This window comes from Cetorhinus maximus, chromosome 2, assembly GCF_964194155.1.
Source record: "Cetorhinus maximus chromosome 2, sCetMax3.hap1.1, whole genome shotgun sequence".
Taxonomy (NCBI): domain Eukaryota; kingdom Metazoa; phylum Chordata; class Chondrichthyes; order Lamniformes; family Cetorhinidae; genus Cetorhinus; species Cetorhinus maximus.
Window position 1 is genome coordinate 106471578 of NC_135880.1, and position 26516 is coordinate 106498093.

Genomic DNA, 26516 nt, shown 5'->3' on the forward strand with positions numbered 1-26516 from the left:
CAAAACATAACAATCTTGAAAACTTCATATTCGTAACAGTGTGTCTTGGAGGGGAACTTGCAGGTAATGGTATTTGCATGCGCCTGCTGCCCTTGTCCTTCAAGGTGGTAGAGGTAATGGGTTTGGAAGGTGCTGTCAAAGAAACCTTGGTGAGTTGCTGCAGTGTTCCCTGTAGATGGTACACGCTGCTGCCATTGTGTGTCAATGGTGGAGGGAGTGAATGTTTAAGGTGATGGATTGAGTGCTGATCAAGTGGGCTGTTTCAACTTGGATACTGTTGCTGGAGCTGCACGCATCCAGGCAAGTATTCCATCACACTCCTGACTTGTGCCTTGTGGACAGGCACATGTGGCTAGCAGACAGGCTTTGGGGAGTCAGGAGGTAAGTTACTCACTGCAGAATATCCAATTTTTGAGCTGCTTTTGTAGCCACAGCTCCAGTTAAGCTTCAGGTCAGTGATAATCTTGACACATGATGCTGGAGGATTCAGGGATGGTAATGCCATTGAATGTCAAGGAGAGAAGGTTAGATTCTCTCTTGTTTGGCATGATCATTGCCTGGCACATGTGTGGTGCCAATGTTACTTGTCACTTATCAACCCAAGTCTGAGTTTTTTCTGGGTTTTGCTACATGCTGGTACAGACTGCTTCAATGTCAGGAGAGTTGCGAATAGGCTGAACATTGTGCAGTCATCTATGAACATCCCAACTTCTGACCTGATTATGGTAGGAAGGTTGTTGATGAAGTAGCTGAAGATGCTTGGGCCTTGAGGAACTCCTGCAGTGATGTTCTGTGGTTGAGATGATTGCCTCCAACAACCACAACCATCTTCTGACTCCAACCAGTAGAGAATTGTCCACCTAATTCCCATTGGCTTCAATTTTACTAGGGCTTCTCAAGGCCACTTAGGAGTACATTAAGAATCAACCATGCAATCTGGACTAGAGTCTTATGGATGCAGACTTGCCGGGGTGGCAAATTCCCTTCTATGAAGGACATTGATACACCAGTTGGGTTTTTATGACAAAAAATTGCCACGATAAGATTTTATTTGGTGCCAGGTAATAAATTGGCAGATTAATGGAATTCAGGTTCATTATTTGCAGTGATAGGATGTGAACACACAAAGTTTGTTTTTTAACTCTTCTACCGTAACCACTGCACTAACCAGATCTCCGCCTACCCTGCCCTTAAACTTTGTCCACAAATGTTCTCTGAGATGGGATACTCTATAGGATATCCCCAATCCAGGGACATTGAAGCCAACTGTTGTCTCTCTACCACCATCCGCTAATTCCACACAGACCAGGGATTGAATCTGCAATCTTTGTGGTCTTTATAGCTCAATGCCACATTACTTGGTGCAACAAAACTACTACTGGGGAAGACCCTTGACAGGTAATTTGTTACAATAATTTTTGTTTTTAATTTTCTAATTATTTGCTTTCCTCTCTTTCTATTATGATTTCCCCTTCAGACCATTGATGCTTGCTTTTCCAGACACTGATTTAAATTTACTTGATTTAAATGGTGCATTCATAGCTTACCACTATTTGGTCATCACTGTTGTAGGGTGTTGGTTACAGTTCAATAGGTCTGAAGAAGTCTTTGTAGTCATACATAGGTTAACTGTAAGTCTTTGCTGACTCTCAGAACTATTTACAAATATACAGTAATGTGTACAAATTAGGAGCTGTCTCCATGTTTGCTGGTACACACGGCTCTGTCCAATACTCAACTGACATTGGGTGGGGGTCATGTGCTCTCTTACATCACTGTGTCAGTGGTACTATACTCATTCCCACATTAACCCTATATGAGCCAGACCCTTATACTACAATCACATCCCAATTTCTGTCAGCAGCTGCTTTGCTCACGTAAACACAGATGGAGAAACAAATATACAAGCAAAATACTGCAGGTGCTGGAAATTTAAAATAAAAACAGAAACTTCTGGAAATACTCAACAGGTCTGACAGCATTTGGGGAGAGAGAAACAGTATTAATGTTTCAGGTTAATGGTTTTTCATCAGACTGGTCACATGGAAACTACTTTTACAAGTTGCCATTCAGCTCATCCTCAATAATAAGCAGGGGTAGACTTATTCTGTAAGAATGAGTCTCCTATTATTTATTTGGCTAGGATTGAATGGGGTTTATTAACACACCCACAATATTGAAGCCACATCTCATTATGACAGGGAGCTTGACACTAACTGCACCACGTGATGAGATTTCCTACTAAACACAGCTTCAGAAAATAAATAAAAATGCTTTATGTATGATAGTCTTAGAGCTATTTAAAAAAGTATTCATTGTGCTCCATAAACTGACAAAGAAAACTGTCTTCATCTTTACTACGACGTACCAGGTCTATTTCTTTCTAGCATCTTAATTACACATTAAATATTCCAACAACCTAGATAAGGAGGTCATACAGTTTATTTGGCGATGTGAAACACTAACAAATAAATTATCTCTCTGACGGGCATGACAAACCAAAAAAAAAGTCATAGTATGCCTAATAGTTAAAGAAATTCACCTGCAGATTAAATCCTGAATTTTGAGACAATGAGGGTAATTTTGCTTTTAGGAGACAGGTATAAAATTGGAAAAACTCAGGCAGCTAAATTGATATCACACATTTACACTAGCACCTAAAGGCAAAATTACCCTAAATGTATGTTCATTAAGTTAAAAGAAGAGGAAGAGGAGAAAATCTTCTTGATTTCATTATATTAGAATTTGTTTCAAAGAAGCTTGGGGAAGTGAGGGGAATGTAAAGAGAACAATTCAGGTTAAAATTGTGATGAATTAAAAGAAAGCTGCGTTTACATCAATCTGCCTAGTTATTTTATAGTATAATTGAGAGTTGAAAAATGTGGGAATGTGTTAGTTGAGACATAATTCAAGTGCAAAATTGTATGGAAGCACAAGTATGGCACTGTGTGGGCTTACTGAGAAAAGTTTCAGGGTGCAATTTCTGCTGGACTACGTATATATTATACTAGTACTACTGAGTCCATTCCACAGGCAGTGAGGCAATCAAATGATTCTAATAAAGTCTTTGTTATGCATAGTTTGATCAATCTTCCTAACTTACACTTCACACTTTTCCTAAGTGTGAATCAATATAAGGCACAGCAATTAAATACTTGACTATCCTTTGTACCTGCTCAAATATATTAGAAGAAATGGTTGTTTTATTTCTAATTTATTATAGCCATAATAGTATTCTTATGTTTTAACAGTTGTCCGAAACATCAAAAGGCACAACATTGTCCTGAAGAGGGAGTTGGGAGAAGGAGCCTTTGGCAAAGTGTTTCTTGCTGAATGTCATAATCTCTACACAGAAGAAGACAAAACTTTGGTGGCAGTGAAGGTATAATGCTATAAAATTTCAATTATTAATTTATGGCTTGGTCCAGAGCTCCTTGTGATAAATGCTTGTCTGTCTTTCAGCCTCGGTTATCTTTTAAGCTGGGCTGTGTAGGACTAATGCAATGTCAAAGAGCACGATACATGATCTCACTCTTAGATTTAAAAATATGGCCTGGTTTCATATGGTAATGACAGTAGATCGGCTTGGCAAAATTGTTCATGGCAAATATAGGAACCTGATAACAGTGAAATGCAAATATAGTCGATTCCACTTAGTTTACTACTCTCTATATGAATATTTGTCGACTGAATGGAAATTGAAAACCAGGCCCACTTGCCCTCAGTGCATATTGTATGCATTACTTCTTACTGCATGCCTTTTGTTGTACATTTCTGTTGAATTAATAATTTATTGTCCAGAGTACAAATTGCACTATGGTCATTGATCATATGACAGCTGCTTTCTCAGTTGTATCTTACACAATTTGCTGTACTGAAGCACTTTCAACTTTACACCAAAGTGCAACATCTCATAACTTTTTACTTCTGTTTGAAATGCTTTAACAGCATCTTTTTAAATGATATACTTTTGAATATTCTGTGTGAATTCCCATGTGCTATATACTGAAAATGAAATACATTCTACATGGATTTCAGTAAGGGCTTTGACAAGGTCCCTCATGGCAGACTGGTACAGAAGGTAAAGTTGCACAGGATCAGAGGTGAGCTGGCAAGATGGATACAGAATTGGCTTGGTCATAGAAGACAGAGGGTAGCAGTGGAAGAGTGCTTTTCTGAATGGAGAGCTGTGACTAGTGGTGTTCCACAGGGATCAGTGCTGGGACCTTTGCTGTTTGTAGTATATGTAAGTGATTTGGAGGAAAATGTAACTAGGCTAATTAGTAAGTTTGCAGATGACACTAAGGTTGGAGGAGTTGCAGGTAGTGAAGAGGATTGTCAAAGGATACAACGGGATATAGATCGGTTGGAGACTTGGGCGGAGAAATGGCAGATGGAGTTTAATCCGGACAAATGTGAGGTAATGCATTTTGGAAGGTCTAATACAGGTAGGAATTATACAGTAAATGGCAGAACCCTTAAGTGCATCGATGGGCAGAGGGATCTGGGTGTACAGGTCCACAGGTCACTGAAAGTGGCAACGCAGGTGGATAAGGTAGTTAGGAAGGCATATGCCATGCTTGCCTTCATCGGCAGGGGTATTGAGTATAAAAGCTGGGAAGTCATGCTGCAGCTGTATAGAACCTTGGTTAGGCCACACTTGGAATATTGCGTACAGTTCTGGTTGCCACATTACCAGAAGGATGTGGAGGCTTTGGAGAGGGTGCAGAGGAGGTTTACCAGGATGCTGCCTGGTCTGGAGGTTATTAGCTATGAGGAGAGGTTGGAGAAACTTGGATTGTTCTCACTAGAGCGACGGAGTTTGAGGGGCGACTTGATAGAAGTTTACAAAATTATGAGTGGCATGGACAGAGTAGATAGTCAGTAGCTTTTTCCCAGAGTGGAAGAGTCAATTACTAGGGGACATAGATTTAAGATGAGAGGATAAAACTTTAGAGGAGATGTGCGGGGCAATATTTTTACGCAGAGGGTAGTGAGTGTCTGGAATTTGCTGCAAGAGGAGGTGGTGGAAGCAGGTACGATAGTGGTGATTAAGAGGCAGCTTGACAAATACATGAATAGGATGGGAATAGAGGGATACGGACTCTGGAAGTGCAAAATGTTTTAGTTGACGGGCAATATGATCGGTGCAGGCTTGGAGGCCCGAAGGGCCTGTTCCTATGCTGTACTTTTCTTTGTTCTTTGTTCTATTTCTGCAGCAAACTAAATTATTGATGTAACGGAAATTGTCTTGTGTGCACTGTATGAAGACAATGTGGACTTTGAGGACCGGTGTGGAATTGTCAGCAATGTACCATAGGAAAACAGAAAGGGGCTTTGTGGGTTATACCACACATCTTACATGCAGTGGCTTATGATGTGTGGCCAAGAATCTGAGGTGCCACTGCTGAGCAGTTTAACTCTTTTTTTAAAAACTAATTTTTTAAAATAAAAACACCATGGTGTATGGTATATAAAAAAATACATTGGTATAGTGTTGAATTACAGAAGCAAACCAGGTGTGAATAGGTTAAATACAACCCATTCTTGACCCTGAAGTTCATTGAGTTACTTTACAGCACATTGTAATCTGCAATGTCACTTTGGCTCAGTTGGTAGCAATCTTGCCAGTATCAGAAGTTTGTGCATTCAATCTCCAGGTTGATGCTCAGTACTGACAGAGTGCTGCATGGTAGCTGGTGTTGTTCTTCAGATGAGATGTTAAACTAAGGTCTTGTCAGCCCATTCTGGTGGTTTGGCAATTGCTAAACATCCCATTATATGAAGAAAAACAAAATGTTTTGGCTTGTTTCCTTGACCAATATTACTGACAGCTGACTAACTGGTTGGTTATTCATCACATTGATGTTTAAGGAATCTTGTGCATGTTAGATGGTTGCTACCTTTGTCTATATAACATTAATTATTTTCTTCTAAGCAAATTGTTGGGCAGATTTTTTACCTTGGCGGCCAGGTGCGCACCCAACCCACTCGAGCGTAAAATGATGCACATTGACGTTGGACGAGCGTCCCGATGTCAACACGCAGTCACGCAATATTTCAGTCAGTGGGCACCCGCCGGAGTCAGCAGCGCGCCCGCCGACAATTAAAAGGCCTATTAAGGCCTTGAACAAAGTAATTCAAACAAATTTCTCGCTGCCCATCCATCCCTACGGTTGGCGGGCAGGCGAAAAGGCCAAGCAGCCTTTGCATTTTTTTGGAAAGCTCATTCATGGGCGGGAAGAGGTTTCCAACATCAAATAAAATAAAAATTTTAAATTTCATTTATAACATGACAGACTCACATGAGGGGCTTTTTTAAAAACATTTTTAACATCTTTACTTTTTATTTTGAAAACTGTTCATCTCCCTGAAGCGGCTCTATGCCTCAGGGGGATTTTAAAGCACGCACTCACACGTGTGAGCAAAGTTTGCTCTCACCCGCCCCCCGCCCACACAGGAAGCACTGAGCACTGCCGCTAGCGTTTCATGCTGGGCATTCCTTAATTAGCCCGCCAGCGTGAAATCGCGCTCTGGCCCTAATCGCGGGTGGCAGTCGGCTTCACAACCTCCCCCGCTCGCCCGCGCTGAGCCCACCCGACAAGGGCTAAATTCTGCCCGTTGTTTATAAGATGTTTCTGAGAGATGTGGTAAGGCAATAAAAAAATACTAGTCTGCCATTCATTTAATTTGAAATTCACTGGTGTGTATCCTTTGGTTGTGGTTTAATGTTTAGAAGCAACCTACGCATTGAGGATCAATTCTAGAACACAGAATATTCCAAAGTAATATTCATCAGAGTAAAAGCTGCATTGTTTTTGTGCTGTAAAATCTGATATATCTTAGACATTAACACTAAGACAATTAACATAACACTCCTGAGTAATAATGATATATTCGATACCTGTGCTAATGCAATTGAGTTTATATACAAAGACTAGTTCTCAGTCTCAACTGGGGCATCAGCAGTATGTACCAACCCAAACCACTCTCATTTACCCCTATTTTAATGTAGGGTACCTTTATTAAATGGCTATGGGTAGATACCTGTACCTGTCCATCCTCTCCGGTGGAAAATGGTACAGGACCTGCAGAGTCCACATTGAAACTAGGGAATCTTTGAGTTTTCCTAAACAAATTAGACAAGCTGTCTTGTCTGTCAGGCACTCACCAGTGCCAGATTCTCAAAATGCATGTTTTTCATTTGCGTGCCTATAGCTGCACCTTATCATTATGTCATCTAATATACCAGAAATAAGCAAAGCTGAAAAGCACACTCTTGAAAAATCTTTTGTCATTTCAAACAACACAGACCTTGAAAGAAGCCAGTGATAATGCACGTAAGGATTTTCATCGTGAAGCGGAACTCTTGACCAACCTGCAGCATGAGCACATTGTGACATTCTATGGTGTGTGCGTGGAAGGTGACCCACTCATTATGGTGTTTGAATACATGAAGCATGGAGACCTCAACAAATTTCTCAGGTTGGTTCAGAAAGCTGCAAGTTTCTATATTGTTACTATACTGTTATCATTTTATTGCTGAAAACCTACTCCAAATAGGAATAGCAAAAGCAAAGTACTGCGGAAGCTGGAAATCTGAAATAAACATGGAAAATGCTGGCAATACTCAGCAGATCTGGCAGCATCTGTGGAGAGAGAAACTGAATTAACGGGTGGAATTTTAACCTGACAAGACGGGTGAATTTCTGAGCAGGCAGCTGGTTAAAAGAACTGAAACTGCCAACTTATTAGGAAGCCAGCAGGAATCTGCCAGCTTCCACCTTTAACCTGGGTGCGATTGCAGTGCTTGAGAAACCCCATTGGGTAGGTGGATCAGCTACTTACATATGTAAACTGCCCATTATCTGCTTCTTTAACCTTGAATTCTGACATTAAAGTTGTTCACTGGTTTTCCCAGCTTCCTGAACACACCAGGACAAACCAGTGAGCTAACAGTGGGAGCTGAGGGCCTGAGCAATTGACAGGCAAGAAATGTTTTATATACTGGCATCTTGCATCAGCTTCCTTGCCTAAGTGAAAAGCTTTTGCTCACAGAACCTATTTGGAGAGTGTGCTTTCACTGCTTGGAAGGCAATTTCCACAACTCTGAAGGTCATTTCCACTAGCTTAGAGATTTTTTGCCTTTGATCTACGCTCCCTAACTGTCAACAGTCAAATCTTCTTGGGAGAACCTTACGCATATCTGCCTTGGACCTCAGGCGAGGAACAAGAGGAGCAACAGGAGCAGTAGCCTTCTCCTGCTCCACAGGACAGAAGAGGATAAGCACAGAGCCCCAGCTTAGAGAAGACAATACCCCCAACACTGGGTTTACAGGCAGAGGAGAAGCTTTCTGAACATGACTGAGCACCAGTGCCTCCAGAGATTTAGACTCTCTAATCAGGTGGTTGTTGAAGTTTGCAATCTCCCTCCTGCCAAATGGACCAGGTGGTCACACATTACAGTGGCTGTCAAAGTGACCACAGCCTTTAATTTCTTCACTTCTGGTTCCTTCCAGGGATCTGTTGATGATATTTGTAGAATCTCACAAGTGTATCTCACAGGTGCTGTGTGTGCATGGGCCATCACCTATGTGAACTCTGCAACTGATGAGGTTAGTCAGAATGAGCAGGCACTCTGATTTGCCACTCTGACTGGCTTCCCATAGGTCCAGGGGGTCAGCTATTGTACTCATGTGACAAATAAGGTGGCCCCAGATCACTCTCGGGTTTTCGTCAATCAAGGGCTTCCACTGCATCAATGTTTAGCTTGCCTGCAAAAGATTGCCATGTATGTCTGTGCAAAATTCCCAGGAAACTGCCATGATGCTTTCACCCTGTACCAGTTAAGTCTTCCAGAGATATTCACACCTCGAAGCAGAATTAGCTTTTGGCTCCTTAAAAGTTTTCTGAAGATATGGCTGATGTCATCTCTAAAAAGCCCAACACTGATGCTCAAGAAATGTACAGCTAATATGCCAGAGTTGTAACTGAGCAAGCAATCAGGCTGTTGCAATGCAATTCAGGTACCTGGGCAGATCTGAGGGCACCCTTCATAAAAAAGCAGGAGCTGGTGTAGGCCATTCAAGCCTGCTCTGCCATTCAGTAAGATGATGGCTGATCTTCTATCTCAACTCCATCTTCCCACATTACCTCCATTTTCCTTAATTCCCTTAGTACCCAAAAATCTATCGATCTGTCAGTATACATCAACCAGAGTTTCCAGAATGATAGTGTTCTGCTGTGTATTGATGCAACATTGAGCAGCAATGTGGGCTGAAGCTCCAGAAGGAGGAAGGCGATGAACACTCTACATTTTTAGAGGATGAAGAGGAGAAACAGGAGGAGCAGCAAGAGGACCAGGAGGAGTATGATGTGGCAAGGGCACCAATAGCTGCACTCATAACTGTCAGGGATGCCTGGAACAACCTGATTCAGGCACGCTTCACTTAAACTGAGTAAGTGCAGCCATTTAGCACACCAATTCTGACCCCACTGTGGCCCTCCAGACCCCAGCATAAAGCAGCCCCACAGTCAACAACTATCCCTCTGACAGCCACCTACTGCTTGCCTTTGGCTCTTGTCAAACCATTCTTCACAAGGCAGAAGACCACTTGGCTGGCAGTAGACAAAAATGGGCAAGATGAGAAATTGTAATAGAGAAATAAATGTTATGGTACATAAACATGAAACAAAAATGTGACAATGCAAAGACTGTGTTAAAATCCTAAGTAAATACCCATGTGCAACTACAAATATTTTATCTTCCTGTTTCTACTATTACTATGTGGTTGCCCATGTGGCTTCAGCAGAGCTAAAGGCAGGCAGCTTGTTCCTCTGCTCTGATTGATCAAATGCGCTTGACTGACATCCTCTGAGCTTGAGAGGCTGGAAAGGCCCTGACAAAGACTGCATCACTTACATATATGCAGGGGCAGATTCAGTCATCAGAGTAGGAAGCAGCATGTGGGGCTCCAACTGAGGGGGGTGCATAAGGTCAGTGGTGGAACAAATTCTCCACTTCCGTGTTCCCATTCTCCATCTTCCCTCTAATAGCCCAGCCATACTTCCCTCTTAGCCAAGAGTTGGAGAGCACTTTGCTGCACTTTAATGGGGTGCTGGATGGCCAAGACGACGTTTCCCACAATCCTGTTTAAGGTGGCAGCCTGAGTGGGAAGACCAATGGTGAGGGCTGGCAAGCACTCTGTGGATTGCTGCATCTGATGCTCTGTGGAGGAGGCCACTCTTTCCATGGTTGTGGACAATCAGCTCCAAACCCTGATGCATCATAGCACTCATGCTAAAGATGGACACATCCAATCCCTCTCCAATCATGTGCAGTGCATCTGGAAAGGTTAACAGAATGCAAAAGCTTTGTTGTTGCTCTAGAATGGTCCTCTTCATGGAAGACCCCCCCACCCGAGAATCAGCAACTATGTCAAGCCAAGCAGAGCTTTGAGGGCTCTGTGCCCTCTCATGGGGATTCTTCACTGCTGTACCTGTCTCCACTACCTCCTCCTGCTCACTTGTAGTGTGTAACTCATCATGTGACAACGAAATACATGTTTTGGAAACTCCGCTGAAGTGTGCCTATCTGAGCTGGTGGAAGGTCCACAAGTCATGTAATAATATTTCCTCAGAGTAATTGACCTCCTCTGAGAAGTCTTCGGCTTCCTCCCACATAATCTCCTGAGGGCTGCTTGAAGGACCTTTCAGAGATGAAAGATATGAATTAGAACTGTCATACTGAGAGGGTTCTAAGTCATCATTGACCTAATTATCCCTTTTCACAGGATCGCAAAATCATAGAATTGTTACAGTGTAGAAGGCGGCCATCGGCCCATCGTGTCTGCACCATCTCTCCGAACATTTTAACTTAGTCTCAATCTTCTGCCTTTTCCCCGTAACCTGCACGTTGTTTATATTTAAGTAATCATCCAATGCCCTCTTGAATGCCTCAATTGAACCAGCCTTCACCACACTTCCAGGCAGTGCATTCCAAACCCTAACTACCTGCTGTGAAAAAGTTTTTCCTCACCTCGCATTTGCTTCTTTTGCAAAACACTTAAAAACTATGCCCTCTGGTTCTTGACCTGTTAACGAGCGGGAACAGTTTCTCCCTATCTACTCAGTCCAGACACCTCATAATTTTGAAAACTTCTATCGAGTCTCCTCTTAGCCATCTCCTCTCCAAGGAAAACAGCCCCAACTTCTCCAATCTTTCCTCATAACTGAAGTGTCTCATCCCTGAAACCATTCTCGTAAACCTCTTCTGCAATCTTTCCTAGAATACTGTATGCTTTAGAAACAGCTCTCTCTACCTGTCCTGCCACTTTTAATGTACATACAGGTCTCTCCACTCCTGCACACCCTTTAGAATAGTATCCTTATTTTATACCTGTTCTTTTTACCAAAGTGTATCACCTCACACTTCTCCACATTGAACTTCATCTGCCACCCATCTGCTCACTCCACCAATGCATCATTATCCTTTTGAATTTCTACACTGTCCTCCTCACAGTTTACATTTCTCCAAAGTTTTGTGTCGCCCATAAACTTTGAAATTGTCCCCTGCACACCAAGGTCTAGATCACTTATATGTATCAGGAAGGGCAAGGATCCCAATACTGACCCCTGGGGAGCTCCACTACAAACTTTCTTCCAGCCCAAAAAATACCCATTAACCATTACTCTCTATTTCCTATCCCTCAGCCAATTTTGTATCCACATTGCTACTGTCCCTTTTATTCCATGACCTATAACTTTCCTCACAAGTCTGTTGTGTGGCACCGTATTGAACGCCTTTTGGAAGTCCATATATACCACATCACCAGCCTTGCCCTCATCAACTACCCCTGTTACCTCTTCAAAAAACTTCAGCAAGTTAGCTAGACATGATTTTCCTTTAACAAATCCATGCTGCCTCTTCCAAATCAATCTACATTTTTCCATGCGATTATTAATTCTATCCTGAATAATTGTTTCTAGAAGTTTCCCCACCACCAAAGTTAAACTGCATGGTCTGTCTGAATGGTGACATCAAGATAACATTAGGTAATGTTGTATGCCATGAGAACGACCTACCCTAGACCCAAACAAGAATTTTAAATTTAAACAAAGTCAGTTACAAAGTCATGTGGAGAGAGCTGGCTAAGATTGATTGGGTAAAAATAACCTAGAAGGTACTGAAATGAATAAACAGTGATAAACATATAAAGAAGTATTTCAAACTTGTTTAATAAAAATACATTCCATTAAAAAGCAAAATATCAGTGAGAAAGATCCATCCATGGCGTACTAGGGAAGTTAAGGATAGTATTAGATTAAAAGATGAGGCCTATAATGTTGCAAAGAATACTAATAAGTCTGAAGATTGGATGAGTTTTAGAAACCAGCAAAGAGTGACCAAAAAGTTGATAAAAAGGGGAAAAATAGAGTAAGAGTAAACTATCTAAGAATATAAAAGAGGATTGTAAGTGCTTTGAGAAGTATACAGAAAGGAGAGTAGCCAAAGTAAACATTGATCCCTTAGAAGCAAAGACAGACGAAATTATCTTGGGGAATGAGGAAATGGCAGAGATGTTGAACAAATATTTTGTGTCTGTCTTTACAATAGAAGACAGAAATCATGTACGAGAAATAGAGGGTAACCAAGGGGCTAATAAGAGTGAGGAACTTAAGGTAATTAATAACAGCAGAGAAAAAGCATTGGAGAAACTTAAGGGGCAAAAATGCAACAAATCGCCTGGCCCTAATGGCCTACATTCTAAAAGAGATGGCTGCAGAGATAGTGGGTGCACTGCTTTTGAATTTTTCCAAAATTCCCTCGATTCTAGAAAGGTCCCAGCAGATTTGAAATTAACAAATGTAAGACTGATATTCAAGAAAGGAGATAGAGAAAAACCAGAGAACCACAGGGCAATTAACCTTTTAATCAAGTATTGGGAAAATGCTGGAATCTATGATTAAGGAAGTCTTTACAATGCACTTCGAAAATCATAGCATAATCAAACAAGGTGTAAACATGGTTTTACGGAAGGGAAATTATGTTTGACAAATTTATTAGAGTTTTTGAAGATGTAATTAGTAAGGTAGATAAAGAGAAGCCAGTAGAAGTAGTATACTTGGATTTCCAAAAGGTTAATACACGAGGTAAAGGCTTATGAAATTGGGGGCAATATTTTAGTATAGATAGAGATTGGTTAACAGATAGGGAGCACACAGGGATAAATGGGGCATTTTCAAGTTGGTAGGCTGTAACTGGTTGAGTGCCCCAGGAATTAGTGCTGGGGCCTCATCCATTTATAATCTATATTTTGACTTAGACAAAGGGACTAAGATTTGTTACCAAGTTTGTTGATAAGCCAAAGCTAGGTGGCAATGTAAGCCATGAGGAGGACACAAGGAGGCTGAAAAGAGATATAAACAGGTTAAATGAGTGGGCAACAAGGTGGCAAATGCAGTATTGGGGAAGTGTAGAGTTATTTAAGATAAAAGCAAAATACTGCGGATGCTGGAAATCGGAAACAAAAACAGAAAATGTGCTGGAAAAACTCAGCAGGTCTAGCAGCATCTGTTGAGAGCGAAACAGAGATAACGTTTCGAGTCTGTATGACCCAGCTTGGAAGAAGGGTCATATGGACTCAAAACATTGGCCAGGATATTGAGGTCGGCGAGAGGGGAGGGAGGGGGGGGGGGGGGGCGGGGCCTGCTCGTCGACGCGTAAAATGGCACGGGATTACGTCGAGCGGAACTACCGATGTCACCCTGCATCATTTCAATTTTCAGGTTGGTGGGGGCGCAGCCGAATCAGCTGTGCGCCTGCCGACCTGTCAACGGCCTATTGAGGCCATTTAAAAACTAATTAAAGTAATTAATGGACCTGCCTGTCCAACCTTAAGGTTGGTGGGCAGGCCGGGAGCCCTTGTGGGCTTCATAGAAAGCATAAAACCTCATCCACGGGCGGAATGAGGTTTCATGAGGGTTTTAAAAAATCTAATAAAAGTTTGATTAAAAGTGTTGGACATGTCCCAATTCATGTGACAGTGTCACATGAGGGACATGTCAGGAAAATTTTATTTCTGTACATTGACCATTTTTAAATTTGGTGCCAATCTCCCTGAGGTAGCACTTAGCCTCAGGGAGATGAGTGCGCTCTTTCACATGCATGCTCGAAAGAGCGCAATCTCGGCTGAGGGAATCCTCCCCCGCCCACACAGGGAGCGCATGGTGCTTCCTGGCGGACATCACTTAATTGGCCCGCCCATGTAAAACACAATTGGGGGCGCCGATTGAAGGCGCACCTGCAGGCACCCGCTCCTGCACTTTCCCCCCAATGGGGTGAAATTTCTTCCTATTAACTCTGTTTCTGTCTCCACAGGTGCTGCTAGACCTGATGAGTTTTTCCAGCATTTTCTGTTTTTGTTGTAGAGTTATTTACTTTGCTAGTAAAAATAAAAAAGCGTTTTTTTTTAATGAATGAAAGTTATAAATGTTATTGTTCAGAAAGACGTTGGTGTGCTTATGCAAGGAAAACAGAAGGTTAAGCAGATACAGCAAACAACTGGAAAGACAATTGGTATATTGGCCTTCACTGCAAGTGAATTGGAGTATAAGAACATGGAAGTCTTATTACGATTGTGTAGGGCTTTGATGAGACCATATCTGCAATACGATGTGCAGTTTTGGTCTCCATATTTAAGGAAGGGTATACTTGCCTTGGAAGCAATACAGTGATGGTTCACTAGATTGGTTCTTGGGATGAAGGATCTTCCTATAATTAGTGCTTGAGTAAATTGGGCCTATAATCTCTGGAGTTTAGAAGAAGGAGAGGTGACCTCATTGAAATATACAAGGTTCTGAAGTGGCTTGAAGGGGTAGACATTGAGACGTTGTTTCCTTTGGTTAGGGAATCCAGAACACTCGGGCACAGTGACAGGATAAAAGGTTGATCATTTAGGAATGAGATGAGGAGAAATAATTCACTCATATGGTCGTGAATCTTTGTAATTTTCTACCCCAGAGGGTTATGAATGCTCTATCGTTGAGTATATGCAAGACTGAGATAGGCAGAATTTTGGTCCATCAGGAAATCAAGGGAAATGGGGAGCAGGCAGGAAAGTAGAGTTGAGGCACAAGATCAGCCATCATTGTATTGAATGGGAGAGTAGGCTCGGTGGGGCTATATGGTGTACTCCTGCTCCCGTTTCTTGTATTCTTATGTGACTGCATGATATTCAATTCTTTCACCAGGTAGCTGGGAGATCTCCATCTCTCCATCTCCAATGACCAAGCATTCTGAAACTTGGCTTATCTTTAGCCCTGCTTCCTCCGCAGCTGTCAAATTGAAGATAGCTGGAGGACCACCACTGGTTCTTTGTCTCTCCCTGATGTTTTGTGCTCTCTTCTACTGCAAGAAAAAAGAGTGCGAGAAATGAAATGTTTTGAAAGGATGGAAGGACAATATTTGTGGAGAGTCACTGTGAGGGATGAGTGTGACATTGCGGTAAGGTGAGGGTGAATGTCAGTGGTGGCAGGTCAGATGAGGACGTGAGGAGGTGCCTCAAGAGAGAGGGATAAGGGCACCTGCACGGTTTGTTGACTTGAGGGTTAATGTGCTGGAGAAGGCTGGGAAAGGCAGAGTGAGGGAATTTGTACATGAATATTCCATGCCACTCAACTTTCCTGCGCTGATAACGTAATTGAATCTCTTGCAGCACTGTATCCAGGATCAAGGCACCACACTCCTGCTGCTGACCTCCTCTGCCAGTTCGAAACCCACTTGTTTGTTTTCCACAGCTGCTTTCTTCCAGCTGTCTGTGGGGAACAAAATCTCCCCGCAGACCCTTACAACCTGCAGCATCCTCTCCAAAATGCATCACTGAAGTGTGGTGCTGCCATGCCAAGTTGATCCTCCGTATCTGCAGGTTTTGGCTCTGTCTACAGACCTTTGCCATCATTCAAGTCTGATCCTCTCAAGGCCCCTTTAAACAATTGAGCAGAAGTAAACTTATGTGGGTACTTCTCTTGCTCACCTACTCTAATTGGTCAGGAAGCCTAGAAGTCAGATGCGTATGCAGTGGCTGTGTTAAAAAGTAACTGAGAAGCACACTGCTGAAATTCCCAGGTTCCCGATGCACTGCTGGCCTCCCCTGCTGTGAGTAGCCCTTCGAGCTAAAACTCAGCCCAACCTTTCAGATCGGAGGTATAGCTATATAGTAGAAATGGATCAAACAGATATTGGGATAATGATGCAGCAATGTGCAATTACACTAACAATTGGCTAATATAATGAGCTTCACATATGACACACATTCCCACATCTGATCTCAGTATACCACACTTCCCTATTAAATACTTGTTTTGTCTGAAAACTAATATAGAGGGTGAAATTGATCTTTGTTATAGCACAAAACAGGCAATTGATGTCCTGTTATACACCTTGCTTGATTTTCTTTTTCATTGAAAGGGTGTAAAATGGGTTGCCGATTCATTATCACCCTTCTTGTGCTATTGTCAAATGCCAATTTTGACCTTATAGTTCCTACTATCCTGTCATTACATTGGTAAACATCCCTAACAGAGCAATGACTGTTGTGTGCAGGTATTTTTATAAATGCTATATTTCCAGAGTAGCAATAAATAAAGGGATTGACTTGATCATTCTGTCACTTCGATAATTTTCTTATAAATTGGTCGACTGTCATAATATAATTTCCATTTATTTGTATAAATACAGTCATACTAATTACTGTAAAAAAACATTTGAATAGATTCTTTGGACTATCTCTATAACCCACAACAATGGACAAGGGTTAGAGGGTTCCTCCTTAAAACAAACATTTTTTTTTACTGCCTTTGGTTACAGACTAATATTCATATTATCACCATTCTTAACACCACAACTTTAAAAATGCACCAGAGCAAAATTAGTCACAATCCAATTTTGGGCACATGACCAGTGGCGCATCATCAGTGCGCCCAAACATGAGGCCCAAAGCCACCCACAAATAGACCTCATTGCATTATTTGGGTGAACTGCTGGCACCTGATGTGCCTTGACACACAGCTCACCTCTTTTAATCACATGAATATCAGGCCACTTGCCTCACTGGCAGCACCCCGAATATACATCTCAGAATGTAAGGTTGGAGTAGCTTTGGGGAGTGGCTGATTGTGACTATTATTGAGTCAGGGGAGCACTGCCGCTCCTGTTTTAGAACAATGGTTCTTTGAAAATTTTGTCAATGAAAAATGATCTTTTTTTTGGCAGTCACTGAAGAACACTGAATTGAGTAGGCCCGCTTCCCTGCTCTGCTCCTTGCTCATTGCAAGGGGGTCAAAAACAGACATTAAGCCCATGTGTAAGTTGTCTAATGCCTATTTTAGGAACTGATTTGGATGCCTGTAAAATGGTCCTAACCAATATCGGGTTGGAAATCCTGCAGGTATCCTTATGATGCAGGATGTTGGTCATTAAAATCAGCCTGTATTGCGCCTGATTTACGCCTGTTAAATGGGCACAACAAGATTCAACATCTAACCCATAAAAAAGGCAAATAACTCTTGAGCATTATATTAACCAAACTAATTTTCAATGAAATCTACCGTATATATCATATTACCTTTGATCTGCATCTGGGGTATTTCAAGAAATGATCCTTCATATTTATAGAACAAGATGACCACATGTTCTTACAATTACTGAAATTTATTGCAGTTCACATTATAAGTCTATAAAGGAATATTCATACTTGATCCAAGTCAATAATTACAGCATACTAAAGTGTTTCCAAGAGGCTTTGAATAAAACTCCCAATCAAAGCAGCAAATGCAAATACTAAATTCTAATCCAAATAGAACACCCTGGGGGCTCAATTCGATAGCCCCCGAAAACAAGCATGGGGATCGCGATGCAGGATTAACCTTCACCCATTGTTTGTGGTGTAGGCAGCAAGTCAACTTAGTGCTGAGCATGCTGGCTCAACATGGTGAAAGGCTAGCACCAGTTAAAGTGAGTCGGCACTAAATAAAGCCAGCCTGTGCCTCTTACAAGGGAAGTGCATTGTGGCTGGAGCAGGTGTCTGAAGTCATTCTGCAACTGATTCTGACATGAAGAAGACAGAAAAATGGCACAGCATGGGAGAAAGCTGGCCTGAAGATATTCCAGAACTGCAATGGTGGTCTTGGTCAAGGAAGTACCGAAGAGGAGAGGGCCTGCAGGCTGCACAAGAGTGGGAAAAAGGCCTGCCAATGGGACCATGGCTGCATGTAGCAATAGTGTCTGCTGGTGAAGGTAGCAGTGTTTGTATGTTTTTGACTTCATTTATTCAGCGTTTTGAGCCTGCCATGGGAAAGAAGGAGAGCTTGAGAGGCAGGGGGTCTCTAAATTGGTGACAGTGACTGACTTCCTGCTCATGGCATCACCCCTCTCCTACCTGATGTCCCGGCCTAGACACCTGATTGGCCACGGAGCCCAATCACATTGGTGGCTACCTTCTCACTGGCAGCTGCTCATTTGCCACTCGATATTTAATTGGCTATGCTGAGACAGGGGAGGGGGGGTGGCAACGTTCCACCTCCCTCACCCCACTGAAAACCGTAAAAACCAGCCCTTGGATATGTTTCTGAAGAGTCTGTTCTTGGCAAGTATTGGGCAGTCGGCTTGAAGCAGCTTTCAGTTTGATAGGGAGGGGTTATCTCATGCATTACATTAGCTAAAATTCTAGAAAGCCGTATATTTGAGATGCTTGCTTCTTTGGTGGTCCTCTGGACTCTTTTGTAAAAATATGCATTTCTAGGTAGCTTTTTGATGCCCCATTGTGAGACTTTGATTGTCCTAATATTCTAATTGACTGCTTGGTAGCAGTCTCAGCTCTTTGACAGAAATTTCTAGAATTTGAGAACATGACCTAGGCTGACATTTCAGTGCAGTACTGAAGGAGTACTGCTTTGTTAGAGGTGCCTTCTTTAAGTCATTAAACCAAGGCCAGAGATGACGGAACAGATTCTGTTGCACTGTTCAAAAATGAGCAGGAAATTCTCCCAATGTCCTGGGCAACAATCATCCCTCAACCAACACTATAAAGACAGGATAATTGGTTATTCAATCTATTGCTGTGCACAGGTCAGTGACTGTGCTTGCCTACAAGAGAACAGTGAGTATATTTCAAAATAAATTGTTGACAGTGGGATATCCAAAAGATGTGAAAGCTATTATACAGATTCAAATGCTTTACTTTCCTTATGTCCATGGTATTTATTTATTTCATGACTTAGGAAGTCCCCAACACCACTGAAAAATTCAGTGAGAGGATCACTTTTTAAATCAGATTTCACCGCAACATTGACTCAAACCTGCTTTCTTTGAAATGTCTGTTGTGTCACTTAATCACAGGAAAGTGCAGGATGTCAGAAGGTTGCCATTCTTCAACAGATGCTGCTCATAAGTATTAGAACAGATGTTCTTGACACAGGAATGATGTGACCCAGCAGTTTCAGTGCTGTCATTCTCTATTGTGTCTTTTGTTCTTGCCAGTTTTTCAATTTAGATTCTGCCAGAAACAAGCTGTTCCTGACCTCATCACAGCCCTGAATCAAACATGGGCAGAAGAGCTGAATGTCAGAGAGACCAAGAGTAGCCCCTTCTCCCATTAGAAATCAGGGCAGCACTTTAGCTGAGTGTGCAGCATGGCACCTAGCAAAACTGAGGTGGTGGGGGGCAGCAGGGGTGGCAGGGGGTCGGTGGGAGAAGGTTGGTGGTGCTCTGTGGTTAAAGGTAAAACATTCCAATAACTGGAGTTATACCTGACACAAAGGAAGCTGGCTGTGAATAATGAAGGCCAATCATTATAGCCCAAGGACCTTGTTGTTAGAGTTCCTCAGGCCTTGCCCCATCACCTTGAGTTGCTTCATTAATGACATCTGTCATGTCAGTTGAGCTGTTCACTGATGAGTTACACTGTTCAGCTTCATTCACAACTACTCCGACAATGGAGCCACCTATTCCAGCTTACAGTATGCCTGGATAACGTCTGGGCTTCTACTGATAAATGGCAAGTAGCGCTCAGCCCATGTAAGAGATCATTGACTGAAATTAAAGTTCATGGAATTGAAGGCAGATTATTGACCTGGTTCGGAGTTTGGTTAGGTAGCAGAAATCAGAGTGGAGCTAATGAGTATGCACATAAATTGGAGAAAAAATGATTAGCAATCATAAGGATCTGTGCTAGAGCCTCAACCATTTATTAATATATTTATATACATTTATTATCAACTTAGATAACCCAGCAGAGAGCCAAATATTCAAGTGTGCTGATGACACAAAGATGTGTAAATAAGACAACAAAATTATAAAGAGACATTGATAGATTGAGTGGGTAAAACTGAGGCAGATGGATTTCAATGCATTTAAGTGCATTGTCATCTATTTTGGACCAAAAAGGGTGTATCTGAATATTATTTAAATGGTGAAAAGCTAGAAACAGTGGAGGTCCAAAGAGATTTTTGGTGTCCATGTACACAAATAATAAAGTGTAGCAATCAGGAATAAAACATAATCAAAAAATAGAATGAAATGTTAGTCTTTATAACTCATTGTGATGGCTGCTCTGCCTGAAGGCAGGTCCTTGGCTCATTGGGCAGAATTCTCTCCCCGTCGGGGGGGAAGTTGAAGAGCGGGCGGGCGGAGGTGCGGCTCCGATCGGCGCCCCTGATCGGGGACGTGCCGCCATTTTACGTGGGCGGGACAATTAAGGCCCGCCCAGCGTGACATCCGCATGGAAGCGCTATGGGCGGCGGAGGGGGGGGGGGTGGAATCCCTCAGCTGTAAGTGTACTCTTTCACGCACGCGCACGAAAGAGCACACTCATCTTCCTGAGGCAAAGTGCTGCCTCAGGGAGATCGGCTAAACGTTACAAAATGTTAAACATAGAAAAAAATTCCCTGTCATGTCCCCTCATGTGACACTGTCCCTAACTTTTAAAAACACTTTAATTAAATTTATAAAAACCTACAGGAAACCTCATCCCGCCCATGGATGAGGTTTCATGCTTTTTCTAATGCCCACCAGGGCTCCTGGCCTGCCTGCCAAACTTAAGGTTGGATGGGCAGGTCCATTAATTACTTAAATGACTCTGTCAATGGCCTCAATTGGCCACTGACAGGTCGGCGGGTGCACAGCTGATTTTGCTGAGCCCCCGCCTACCTGAAAATTTAAATGGGGTGTGGTGACATTGGGAGTTCCACCTGATGTCACCGCATGTCAGCCCCGCCCCCCGCTCGCTGATGGGAAAATCCTGGCCATTGACTGCTGATGCTTTATCTGCAGCAGGTTTTGTCAGTGGTGGTTTGCCATAGCCTTCCACTCTCAGGGGCAGGGCGAGGAGGCAGGTCCCAGGTCTACCTTAGCTGGAATGGGAATTTAACCTGCACTGTTCTTATTATTCTGAACCATACACGAGCTGCCTAGCCAAGTGAGCTAATCGGCCACCATCTTAATAAGTAGAGGGTTATAATAAAGAGGAAGAAAGTTTTGCTACAGTTGTACAAAGCCCTGGTTAGACCACATCTGGGAGACTGTGCATATTTTGGGCACTGCATCTCAGAACGGATATATTGGTCTTGGAATGAATGCAGCACAATTTCACCAGAATGTTAGCAGGGCTACAAGGGTTAGATTATGTATAGACATTGTATAAACTAGGCTTGTAATCCCTGGAATAGAACAAATAACAAAGAACAAAGAACAAAGAAAAGTACAGCACAGGAACAGGCCCTTCGGCCCTCCAAGCCTGCCCTGATCATATTGCCTGTCAACTAAAACATTTTGCACTTCCGGGGTCCATATCCCTCTATTCCCATTCTATTCATGTGTCTGTCAAGCTGCCTCTTAAACACCACTATCGTACCTGCTTCCACCACCTCCTCTGGCAGCGAATTCCAGACACTCACTACCTTCTGTGCAAAAAACTTGCCCCGCACATCTCCTCTAAAGTTTTATCCTCTCACCTTAAATCTATGTCCCCTAGTAATTGACTCTTCCACTCTGGGAAAAAGCTTCTGACTATCTACTCTGTCCATACCACTCACAATTTTGTAAACTTCTATCAAGTCGCCCCTCAAATTCCGTCGCTCTAGTGAGAACAATCCGAGTTTCTCCAACCTCTCCTCATAGCTAATAACCTCCAGACCAGGCAGCATCCTGGTAAACCTCTTCTGCACCCTCTCCAACGCCTCCATATCCTTCTGGTAATGTGGTAACCAGAATTGTACGCAATATTCCAAGTGTGGCCCAACCAAGGTTCTATACAGCTGCAGCATGACTTCCCAGTTTTTATACTCAATACTATGATTAAAACAAAAAACTGCGGATGCTGAAAATCCAAAACAAAAACAGAAATACCTGGAAAAACTCAGCAGGTCTGGCAGCATCGGCGGAGAAGAGCAAAGTTGAAGTTTCGAGTCCTCGTGACCCTTCAACAGAACTGAGTAGAAATAGGAAAGGGGTGAAATATAAGCTGGTTTAAGTGGGGGGGGGGGGGTTGTTGGGACAAGCAAACAGTGATAGGAAGAGATAACCAAAAGATGTCACAGACAAAAGAACAAAGAGGTGTTGAAGGGGGTGATATTATCTAAAAGAATGTGCTAATTAAGATTGGAGAGCAGGACAAGCAAGGTAGCTCTAGTGGGAATGGGATGAAATAAACCATGGGTGGAATACATTTAAAAATAATGGAAATAGGTGGGAAAAGTAAAATCTATATAAATTATTGGAAAAAACAAAAGGGAGGGGGAAGAAACGGAAAGTGGGTGGGGATGGAAGAGGGAGTTCAAGATCTAAAGTTGTTGAACTCAATATTCAGTCCAGAAGGCTGTAAAGTGCCTAGTCGGAAGATGAGGTGCTGTTCCTCCAGTTTGCATTGAGCTTCACTGGAACAATGCAGCAAGCCAAGAACAGACATGTGGGCAAGAGAGCAAGGTGGAGTGTTAAAATGGCAAGCAACAGGGAGTTCTGGGTCATGCTTGCAGACAGACCGAAGGTGTTCTGCAAAGAGGTCACCCAGTCTGCGTTTGGTGTCTCCAATGTAGAGGAAACCGCATTGGGAGCAACGAATGCAGTAGACTAAATTGGGGGAAATGCAAGTGAAATGCTGCTTCACTTGAAAGGAGTGTTTGGGCCCTTAGATGGTGAGGAGAGAGGAAGTGAAGGGGCAGGTGTTGCATATTTTGCGTTTGCATGGGGAGGTGATGTAGGTGGGGGTTGAGGAGTAGGGGGTGATGGAGGAGTGGACCAGGGTGTCACGGAGGGAACGATCCCTACGGAATGCCGCCAGGGGGGGTGAAGGGAAGATGTGTTTGGTGGCGGCATCATGCTGGAGTTGGCAGAAATGGTGGAGGATGATCCTTTGAATGCGGAGGCTGGTGGGGTCATAAGTGAGGACAAGGGGGACCCTATGATGTTTCTGGGAGGGAGGAGAAGGCGTGAGGGTGGATGCGCGGGAGATGGTCCGGACATGGCTGAGGGCCCTGTCAGCTACCGTAGGTGGAAAACCTCGGTTAAGGAAGAAGGAAGACATGTCAGAGGAACTGTTTTTGAAGGTAGCATCATCTGAACAGATGAGATGGAGGCGAAGGAACTGAGAGAATGGGATGGAGTCCTTACAGGAAGCGGGGTGTGAAGGGCTGTAGTCGAGGTAGCTGTGGGAGTCGGTAGGCTTGTAATGGATATTGGTGGACAGTCTATCACCAGAAATTGAGACAGAGTGGTCAAGGAAGGGAAGGGAAGTGTCAGAGATGGACCATGTGAAAATGATGGAGGGGTGGAGTTTGGAAGCAAAATTAATAAATTTTTCCAGGTCCCGACTAGAGCATGAAGCAGCACTGAAGTAATCATCGATGTACCGGAGAAAGAGCTATGGGAGGGGGCCGGAGTAGGACTGGAACAATGAATGTTCCACATACCCCATAAAGAGACAGGCATAGCTGGGGCCCATGCGGGTACCCATAGCCACACCTTTTATTTGGAGGAAGTGAGAGGAGCTAAAGGAGAAATTGTTCAGTGTGAGAACAAGTTCAGCCAGACAGAGGAGAGTAGTGGTGGATGGGGATTGTTCGGGCCTCTGTTCAAGGAAGAAGCTGAGACCCCTCAGACCATCCCGGTGGGGGATGGAGGTGTAGAGGGATTGGACGTCCATGGTGAAGAGGAAGCGGTTGGGGCCAGGGAACTGGAAATTGTTGATGTGACGTAAGGTGTCAGAGGAATCAGGGATGTAGGTGGGAAGGGACTGGACAAGGGGAGAGAGAAGGGAGTCAAGATAGCGAGAAATGAGTTCAGCGGGACAGGAACAGGCTGACACGATCGATCTGCAGGGACAGTCCTGTTTGTGGATTTTGGGTAGGAGGTAGAAGCAGGCCTTCCGAGGTTGGGCGACTATCAGGTTGGAAGTTGTGGAAGGAAGATCTCCAGAGGAGATGAGGTCAATGACAGTCCTGGAAACAATGGCTTGATGTTCAGTGGTAGGGTCATGGTCATGTGGCATTCCATAGGGATCGTTCCCTCCGTGACACCCTGGTCCACTCCTCAATCACCCCTTCCTCCTCAACCCCCACCTACATCACCACCCCATGGAAACGCAAAATATGCAACACCTGTCCCTTCACTTCCTCTATCCTCACCGTCCAAGGGCTGAAACACTCCTTTCAAGTGAACCAGCATTTCACTTGCATTTCCCCCAACTTAGTCTACTACATTCGTTGCTCCCAGTGCGGTTTCCTCTACATTGGAGAGACCAAACGCAGACTGGGTGACCGCTTTGCAGAACACCTTTGGTCTGTCCGCAAGCATGACCCAGACCTCCCTGTCGCTTGCCATTTTAACACTCCACCCTGCTCTCTTAACCACATGTCTGTCCTTGGCTTGCTGCATTGTTCCAGTGAAGCTCAAGCTTTGGATTTCCAGCATCCGCAGTTTTTTGTTTTTATCTCTGTGTTTAATTGACTGCCACTCCTCTTCAAGAAATGCCTACCTTGAAGAAGTTTTGTGCTAATCTCTGTCAGGATTTTCGAATCTCTCTTTTGCCTTGTTCACCTTCATTGCTTTCCATTTCTCTCCTGGTGTTTGACAAGGTGGTTACTAAAACCTGCTTTCACAGCCATATTTCCTTTCTCAGTGACTGACTCCGTCTCCGGCTTACCCCACGTGTATTTCAATTGAAATTCCATCCCTCATGTTTCGAACCCACCCAGGATTACAGGTATCTCCGGGACATAAAATGTTTCTCGGACTGCTGTTCCCGTCGCATTCTGAGATCCACACTCAGTGCCATGCGCTGCCATATGAACACACTCGACCTCTCCCTCCAGCAGCACCGCCGCACCCTTTTTCAAAGCTGCGCGTGCCCCCAGTTTCATTTTATTCTTTGTCTCATCCGACGCCTCAACAAGAAACTTTTTCTCTTTCTCTCAAGTGCTAAGGAACGCAAGCTCCAACAACTCATCGACACCAACACCCATCTGGGACCCTCCACCCCTGCTTGTCCCTCTGTTCCCACCCCGTCTTCCAATCCCAGTCCCGGCTGTGTATTCACTATACCCCCTGACCTTCCCCTCTCTGACGCTGAATGTTCAGTGCTCAGCAAAGGATTTAGTTTCATACCCTTACGCCCTCATCTCAATGAATTTCGGGATCGGCATGATGCTGAACTCTTCTTCCGCCGCCTTCATCTCCGTGCTCACTTCTTTGGGCAGGAGTCCTCTCCCCGTTCAACGGATCCTTTTACCCACATTCAATATTCTCCCTCCACCTGGACCCCTCCCTCTGGATTCTTAGCTTCTCTTGATCTTTTCATTGAGAACTGTCGGCGTGACATTAGTCATCTCAATTTCTCTGCTCCTCTCACCCATTCTAACCTGTCTCTCTCTGAACTTACTGCACTCCGTTCTCTCAGGTCCAACCCCAACATTGTCATCAAACCCGCTGACAAGGGTAATGCTGTTGTTGTCTGGCGCACTGACCTCTACCTCGCGGAGGCTGAGCGTCAACTCGCAGACACTTCCTCCTACCTCTCCCTACATCAAGCCATTGTTTCCAGGACTGTCACTGACCTCATCTCCTCTGGAGATCTTCCTTCCACAGCTTCCAACCTGATAGTCGCCCAACCTCGGACGGCCCGCTTCTACCTCCTACCCAAAATCCACAAATAGGACTGTCCCGGCAGACCGATCGTGTCAGCCTGTTCCTGTCCCACGGAACTCATTTCTCACTATCTTGACTCCCTTCTCTCTCCACTTGTCCAGTCCCTTCCCCCCTACATCCGTGATTCCTCTGACACCTTATGTCACATCAACAATTTCCAGTTCCCTGGCCCCAACCGCCTCCTCTTCACCATGGACGTCCAATCTCTCTACACCTCCATCCCCTACCGGGATGGTCTGAGGGCTCTCTGCTTCTTCCTCGAACAGAGGCCCGAACAATCCCCATTCACCACTACTCTCCTCCGTCTGGCTGAACTTGTTCT

At 43.7% G+C, this 26516-nt stretch overlaps 1 protein-coding gene across 1 annotated transcript in view; it reads left to right on the forward strand.

The window, feature by feature from the left end:
• The window catches only part of ntrk2a (neurotrophic tyrosine kinase, receptor, type 2a), a 240298-nt gene that overhangs the window by 152739 nt on the left and 61043 nt on the right, over window positions 1-26516 (forward strand). The window contains exons 13-14 of the mRNA XM_078567962.1: window positions 3252-3382; window positions 7313-7485. Of these exons, the coding sequence (XP_078424088.1) occupies window positions 3252-3382; window positions 7313-7485 (304 nt within the window). The remainder of the gene's footprint in view (window positions 1-3251; window positions 3383-7312; window positions 7486-26516) is intronic.